Source organism: Astatotilapia calliptera, chromosome 10 (assembly GCF_900246225.1).
Source record: "Astatotilapia calliptera chromosome 10, fAstCal1.2, whole genome shotgun sequence".
NCBI classification, from domain to species: Eukaryota; Metazoa; Chordata; class Actinopteri; order Cichliformes; family Cichlidae; genus Astatotilapia; species Astatotilapia calliptera.
In genome coordinates this window covers 9809830-9817983 of record NC_039311.1, presented here as the reverse complement: position 1 = coordinate 9817983, position 8154 = coordinate 9809830, and the positions used below count along the sequence as shown (strand labels likewise).

The following is an 8154-nucleotide window of genomic DNA, read 5'->3' as shown; positions in this document are numbered from 1 at the left end:
AAGATGTGTTTATGTCTGGGAAGCCTGGTGCAAAAGAGAGGAAGAGAGGTTCAATTTCACTGACTCTAAATGTGAAGACTGATACTTCCTGAAATCTTCTACCTTCACTGCATTACTGAAGGGAGTGCTCCGATCACATTTAGATTCAGATTCAAAGTGCTGGCATCTGCTTAATGCTTTTCACGCTCCACGTATGGGTTCAGCAGATTTCTGAACTTGCAGAGTCTGCACTTTAATGCTGTGAGCATAATTAACACTGCGCTCTTCTTCTCATAATCCAATACTTTTACCACATACAGTTACATTTGATCAATTAGCACCCTAATAAGTGGTATTAATAAGCTCCTTGTTTCTGAGTCATGAAAGTCCTGGGCTTATTCGTAGTGCAACAGCGCTACTTTTGAGGTCAAGAGAAGTATTCTAGTTTTATTATTTATATATTAATATGTACACCATCAAAACAACATTACGTACACTAAACTACAAATATGCAACAAAAAATGCCCTCAAATAAGCTCACAAAAGCAGCATTAAAAGTTACTACCAAAAAATATATAAAAACAATAATATTCCTAAATTGCCATGCCTGTACCTGATATCCCTTTGTACCCTGGCAAAGATAAATACATTTGGATATACTTGCTCTATATTATTCCTTTGTTTTCATATTAAATTAATCAATTTGCACTTTGTGCAATGAGTGAACACAGTTATTATTTGAACTGTGAACTTTTAAGGAAATGAGCCCGAAGAGATGATAGCTTGTAATAAGCAAATCTTCTCACAGACAGTTAAACTGACATTTGATATTTGATTGTGTTTTTTCAAAATACGGTTCATTGTGTCTGAGAGTTGTACATGTCCCCCACTCTGGCCTCACCCCACTCTGTGATTACCTCAGTTAAAAAAAAAAAAAAAAAGAGGTGTAAGCGCACCCCTCCTCCAGACCCCTTGCTTAGTACAACGTAATGAGACAAGCTCAAACTACAGTGTGAAAATGAAAATTGTTCAATATTTGTGTAGTTCAATATTTTTGTGTAGCTCATACACGTCAGATAAAAAACGTAAATCTGTTGTTAGTTAACTTTTGTAATCTTGTTATCGTCCCTATACGACTAATCTATCTACAATCAAATGAAAAGAGAAACAATGTATCACCTATAATGTGATTGTTTTTTTTTTAGTTTTCTTATCTTTCATTCTTTTTCATCACTTTGACACATTCATAACTTCTCTAGTACAACAAATACTGTTTAAAAAATTTAAAATTGAATAAAATCTTTTTTTTGCTCTTTTTCTTAGAAACTTACTACAGCTGTTTTCACACTTGCACTGTGGGCCTAAACTTTCCTCAGCATTAACCAGCAGAGCTCTACGTGAGAAAGCAAATGTCATTTTGGACATTTAACAGTCTTTACCCTGACAGCTCTTTAGTAAAAACACCATGTAACATCTGAATGCACCCATTTGAGACTAGAGCAGGTAATTGCCCAGTGAATTCACAGCAAGTGTGCTTTCTGCACACTCCGCCAAGGCAGCACTCTCGTCTATCTGGTAATGAGAAAGCATCTGACACCGACTATTCCCCTTTTGTGTGCTACATGTGAAAAGGGCAATTGTAGACAATGTCCTTCAGTAATTCTCTCAATATTTTCTGGAGCACATGTGTGAAAACAGCTCAACTAAAAGCATATGAATCTTACTAACCAGCAAGACCCATAATAGAGTAGAAACGTTTTATTAAAAACCGAAAAAGAAACAAGACAAAAAGGCTGAATCAGTGACATAACCAGCTGCAGTTATGTTATATCAGTATTATGGAAGAAGTATATTCACCCTGATTCACTTGTATATTTAGGTTTAGGCATATTTTGAACTCTTGCTTATATGAAATGCTGCCTGACTTGAACTTAAGAATATTGCAAAGTACTGAAGGTTTCTACAACTACAACACTCAGCTTAAACTCTGGAGAAAAAAGGCAAAATTGTCTATTTAAAAGTTTCAGAACATCATGAAGGGAATGATTTATGACATGAGGTCTGCTCAGTAATGTCCACATATCCTGCCAGAAACTATTTCAAATTGTTGTCTGAATACTTAGTTGTAGAATCATGCAGATTCATGCTTAAAAGATTAACAAAGCTGGAAGGCTGAGGTGGTTAGTGGCCAATGGAGGAAGCAGAGAGAAAGAACAGCTGGAGCAGAGGGACTAGCAGATGTTTTTTTTGTTTCTGGTTTTTTTTTTTTTTTTTACATCTTCTTTGTGAGTCACAGGGAAGATTTTTTAGCCAAAGACTCCCATGAAGAGATGATTATATCATGGCAGTTCTCTTCTGGGCCCCTGCTGAGAGAAAGAACATAGAATTAGCCAACACAGGAAGTAAGTCTTAATATAAACTTACAGAAAGTCCTCACTCATGCAACAGTGGATCGTGACTGGTTACTGCCACCATCATTGACATGTCAATAGACGTTAGGGACTTTTAAATTGAAAGATAAGTCACTAAATCAATCATAATCAGGATTGTTTTTTAAATTTGTTTTTTTTTTAAAAAAAATCAATCTACAAATTTAAAAATACAAAAAAATTTGTTTGACTAACATACATGACTAAAATAAAATATCAAAGTCATTAACTGAAATAAGGGAAGCAGAAGGTGTGACTAAAGCATGCACAAGCAAGCATCACAATGTGCTATTTGGTATTTTGGTATGCCAATATTAAACTGTCTAATGTTTTTTTGACGTGGGGGGAAAAGAATAGGGCATAATTCATTTGCGACATTTAAAACGTCACCTAACAGAGTTTATATGTGGAGATCTGAGTTTATATAGTCACTGCTCTCAGGTATGCTGAGAATCCACTCAGGGCAATTCATTCTTTAATCCTTTTTTTATGTCTGTGCCATCACTTTTGCCCTGAATCTCTACCAAGCTAGCCAGATGTGCGCAACACAGATCTGACAAGCAGCCAATTTTATTCTAATCTCAGCTCTTGTTATAAGCTGATACATGGTTTTCTCACTTCAGAGACCAGCCAATTTAGATTTTAATGCTCACAGTAGCAGTGAATTAGAGGGGAGTGTTGTTTTTTTGTGGGCTAGTGTAACCTGTTCTATTTAATCAGGAAAATATCTTGGGAAATGATTTCAGCAAAAAAAAAAGAAGAATCAGAAAAAAAAATTGTATAAAATCCAAATTTTTAGAGCCAAACGAAGAACGAACACCAAATAGAAAGAGATAGAAAATGTCTACACAATTATAGTGGCTCTACAGATGTAGTTAGCAACCAGCATACCTCCAGTTGTAGAATGGACTTCCTTTCATTTTGAGTACTTAAGAATAGAAAAAAAGAGACAAATTCAGTGGTAATGCAGACACTCGAACTCACGCTCACAATACATCCACATCATACATGGGTGTTTGTCTCTTTCCCTCCATATGCCCCCGTACAACATGCATATTTATGCTGATCATTCAGCGGATCACTCGATTCAGTTTACTCTGCAGGTCCAGCTGTACAAACAGAAACAACATCTGGATCATTTTTTTAGCATCCATGCATTGTTGATAGTCTACAGTGTGCCAGAACACTGCTAGAGACTCAAGAGGCATCTCGCTTGTCCTTGAAGACAACCCTCCCACGTCTGATCTTCTTTGTAGTACTCCCGCTCTTGCACCTACCAGTTATGCTATTATTCTGTGCTATGCATCTGCAGTACATGACCTACATGCTACATAAGACATCAAAAAGTGACAATTTTTTGTGGGGTGGACTTGTTTGGCCTAATTATGCAATAGCAGCACTGATGATTTGCTCTAGAAACACATGCTTGATGAAAAAACTAAACTAAACTAAATAAATTGAGCTGTCCTCTTACTTGTAACTTATTTCCAATAATTTTGAAAATAGGTGCATTATTATTCATTACAATATACATTTCACTTGATTAATGTCAATGAAATTACTTATAGTCATTATCAAATTCATCCATTCTAAAAACTTTAGCCCCACTTTTATTTTCAACTCATATCAGATTTCAGACTGCAGAGAAAACTAGCCCATCAGACCCATGACACAGACCCAAGGTAAATAATAGAAAGCGCTTTGATTTTTCAGTCAGTCGTGTCATCCTGAATGCATTTCAAAGTACAAGCGAGGAGTCACTGCAGTGGAAGAAGTACTAAGATCCTTTGCCCAAGTAAAAGTACCAGTCCTACACTTTTAAACAGCCTGAATTAACATTCAAAATCCTTCATAAATATTATTATTAAACACACTGAAAAATGACACATTATTACATATTACAGTACGTCATTTGATTTATATACAGTTCAATAGTTTAAACTAAGCCAGAGGTTGGCCTCCTTCAGGGGATCCCGAGACTTGGTAAAATCTTCACTTCAGGATTAACCTCAAACTTGCAATATTTACTTCTGAAATGTTGTCGAGTATAAGTACAGTATTTCTGATTTATACTTGAATGCAGGTTGAAGGAAACTTCAACTCAAGTGTTTTCACGCTTGTATGCTTTTCATACAAGTTTCACACAAGACAGATACAAACTTTATAAGATTTATATATATCTTTTCCATATGGGCAATTTCAACGTTTTTAAGCTTTTTACCAAACCCATCCGATATTTCTACATACCTCCAGTGTTGATGCTCTGGAATCTGTGGTCTCACTTGGCCCTATGCTCCTGGGTATGCTGGAAACAAAATACCCAGCTCCTTTGGGAATTATGGGCTGTCTCACGACCACTTTGCCCTTCCTGGTCTCTGCGAGGAACAAGCTGTACCAGTAGGCATCGCTGGAGATCAGCGTGGAATCTGCGATAGTGGAGCTTCTCTGGCTGATCACGCTGTTCCTGCTGATCACGCTATTTCTATTGGCTGGAGGGATCTTGATGGCCTTTGGCTTTGGTTTTTGACACTTGAGCACAATAATAACTAAGATGGTTATCAGTAGCAGAAAGGACACGGCTCCTAAACCGATCACTAAATAGAGGTTTAGGTCAGTGAACATGTCATAGTCTAGTGGAAGCTCTGTAGTCTCTGAAAAGGCCATTGCATGTTCCACTGTTGATATCTTGATGGTGACAGTAGCAGAAAGAGAAGGTTGACCATTGTCTTTAGCAACAATTACCAGCCTCTGTTGTCTTGGATCTCTGTAACTAAACATCCTTGTTGTCCGGATCTCACCGTTGTACTGATCCAGGCTAAAGAGGGTTGAATCGCTGATCTGAAGTAGCTGATATGTGACTCTGGCGTTCTGCTCAGAGTCTGCATCAATGGCGATCACTTTGGCCACCAAATGTCCCTTATCAGTCGACCTCGGTATCACCTCCTCTACAACAGAGCCCTGTGCGCGCCAAGGTGACACTATGAGAGGGGTGTTGTCATTTTGATCCAGAATAATAATATGCACGGTACAATTGGTGCTCAGCGGGGGAACACCAGAGTCTCTTGCCTCAATGTGGAAAAGAAAGTCCCTTTCTCTCTCATAATCAAAGGTCTTCAGGGCATAAAGATCACCATTCTCAGGATTGATGGAAAACAACATCGACATAGAAGTGTTAACGATTTCTTTCTCCATTATGAAATAAACCAAGTACTGGTTCTCATTCAGATCTGGGTCAAATGCGCTCAGAGATGTCAATAATGCCCCCGGTGGATTGTTCTCCATGACATGGATTGTGTAGAACGACTGGGAGAATGTAGGTGCATTGTCATTGATATCCAGTATCTCCAAAGTGATGGTTTCATTTTCCGATAAGGGTGGCACACCTTTGTCTGTCACTCTCAGTATGATGTCATATTTGCTTATTACCTCTCTGTCCAGTGGTTTTGACACTAGCATTTCAAAGTAACCCTCAGAGGACTTGCTTAAGAGAAACGGTAACGTTTCTTGCCTATTTAGAGAGAGCTCCACTTCTCCGTTGGCTCCAGAGTCCCTGTCGCTCACACTGACCACTGCAATCAGCGTCCCTACAGAGACATCCTCAGTCAGCGAACTTTTCAGAGACTTGATAGTCACTTCAGGGTAATTATCATTGAGATCTGTCACAAACACTGTGACTTTACAGTGTCCGGACAGAGGGTTCGTCCCTCTGTCCTGTGCCTGTATGTGCATCTCAAAACTCTGACTCTCTTCATAATCGATCACCCCCTTCACCTTGATCTCACCTGAATTTGGATCAAGTGAGAATAGCTCTTGTGTCTTCTCCGATGTGTACAGTGTGTGTGAGTATACCAACTGGGCGTTTGTGCCTTCGTCTAAGTCTGTTGCATTTAAGGTCATGACCACCGTTCCTGCTGCCGAGTTCTCCGAGACATTGACTGCATATACCGGCTGACTGAATATGGGGGCGTTGTCGTTGATATCCAGGACGTTAATAATGATGCTGGCTGTGCCGGAGCGAGGAGGCACACCTCCATCCACAGCGGTTAGAATTAAATCGTGAACAGCATGCTCCTCACGGTCCAAATTACCACTAAGCACTAAATCGACATATTTGGAGCCATCGCTGCCGGTCTGGATGTCGATGTTGAAGTATTTGCTTTCACTGAGATAGTAGGTCTTGATTGAATTCGCCCCCACATCCGCATCCACGGCGTTTGTCAGTGAGAATCTCTCACCGGGAAGGGTTGCCTCCGAAATGTCTAAGTGCATTGTCTTTCTGCGAAACACCGGCGCGTTGTCATTTATGTCCATAATTTCCAGCTCGATGTTAAAAATGCGAACCGGGCTTGAAAGTATGACATCCATTTTCAGAAAACACGAGGTTGTTTTAGTCATGCATATGCTTTCCCGGTCTATCTTCTCGCGGATAACCAGCTCCCCCGTATCTTTGTTGATGTCGAGGTAATTTTTACTGTGAATGACATCGAGTTTTGCTTTGCGCTCCTCCAAACTGCGAATATCCAGACCCAAATCTGTGGCCAGATTAGCAACAAAGGAACCCTCTTCCATTTCCTCCGGAATAGAGTACCGAGTGATGGAGAGCGCAAATCCCCACATTGCAAAGAACGAAAAAACACCCACCACTAACCGTGTCCGTAAAGATGCAGGGATAAGCGCCATCGTGTTTTGGTATATATCTTATTATTATTTTAAAGGAATTAATGAAACAAATCCGTTCTTACGCTCAAGTTGTCTTGATGTAGGGGAGCGCCGGTGTCATTCTTGCCTCCACGACTTGTAGCTGTAGCTGCAGCAGGCCATTTACAGCACAGTGCCGCTGGAGGAGGAGAGGGGGGGCTCTCACAGCTCTGCTCTGCAGGGGCGTATGCAACGTCTGAGCAGGGCTTGAGCAGACTGGCGAGGTCTCCTCAGTGAAATTAAAGGGTGCCCATATGGAACCCTTCTTTCTTTCTTTGTGTTTTTTAAAGAATATTTTTGGCATTTTGTGCAACAGCTTGCATCGTGTGTTGTCTAATAGAGCATAGAGCAAAAAAAATAAATAATTGATTGATTAAAAATTAAAAAAAAAGAAAAGAAATGGATGGCTGGCTGACAGATGGCTGACTGGATTAAAAAACAAAAAAAACAAAGAAAAAACAGCAACAACAGCAATAATAACTAGTTCCGGTTAATGTATTTTTTAAAATTAATATTTGATAATTAACTCATTCTTTGCATAATAGCAGCGTCTTTGATTAAGAGCATATCATAGGCTTTAGAAAAATCATAAATTTGGTGAGCATGTGTTTGCTCATCTCTGGTCCTCTGATGTTATGAAAGTCCATTCATTCAGTCACTTCCACTTTTCAGGGTCGCAGGAGCCTATTCCAGCTGTGATAGGGCAAGAGGCGGGGTACACCAGTCTGTCACAGGGCTAACACACAAAGACAGACAACCATTCACACTCAGGAATTGAACTCAGGACCTTCTTGCTGTGCAGCAACAGTGCTAACCACCGTGACACCGTGCTGCCTGTTATGAAAGTCAAACAATATAATCAATTGAGTCAGAAGAGTTAACAGAATCATATCCCTTTATGTCTCATTTTTAAAATCATGTTCATTTCATCACCGTCGTCGCTCTGTGATGCCTTTCTGTGTGGAGGTAGCATGTTGTCCCCATGTTTGCGTGGGTTCTGTCAGGGACTGGCAGTTACTGGGGTTAGGTTAACTGGTGATTCTAAAAT

The 8154-nt window shown here is 39.6% G+C and overlaps 1 protein-coding gene across 3 annotated transcripts; it reads right to left on the bottom strand.

Moving 5' to 3' along the window:
* Positions 1 to 910: 910 nt before the first annotated feature.
* Positions 911 to 7260, bottom strand: LOC113031073 (protocadherin alpha-C2-like). Of its 3 annotated transcripts, none has more exons than XM_026182953.1 (3): positions 4656 to 7260; positions 3300 to 3336; positions 911 to 2345 (listed from the first exon to the last, which is right to left on the bottom strand). In XM_026182953.1, exons 1-2 carry the CDS (start codon positions 7086 to 7088, stop codon positions 3325 to 3327), a joined length of 2445 nt encoding a protein of 814 aa, XP_026038738.1. In that variant the 5' UTR covers positions 7089 to 7260; the 3' UTR covers positions 911 to 2345; positions 3300 to 3324. The 3 variants fall into 3 exon arrangements, with proteins under 3 accessions (XP_026038738.1, XP_026038739.1, XP_026038737.1); XM_026182954.1 differs by having other exon boundaries at positions 911 to 2342; XM_026182952.1 differs by lacking the exon at positions 3300 to 3336.
* Between the last annotated feature and the right edge of the window lie 894 nt (positions 7261 to 8154).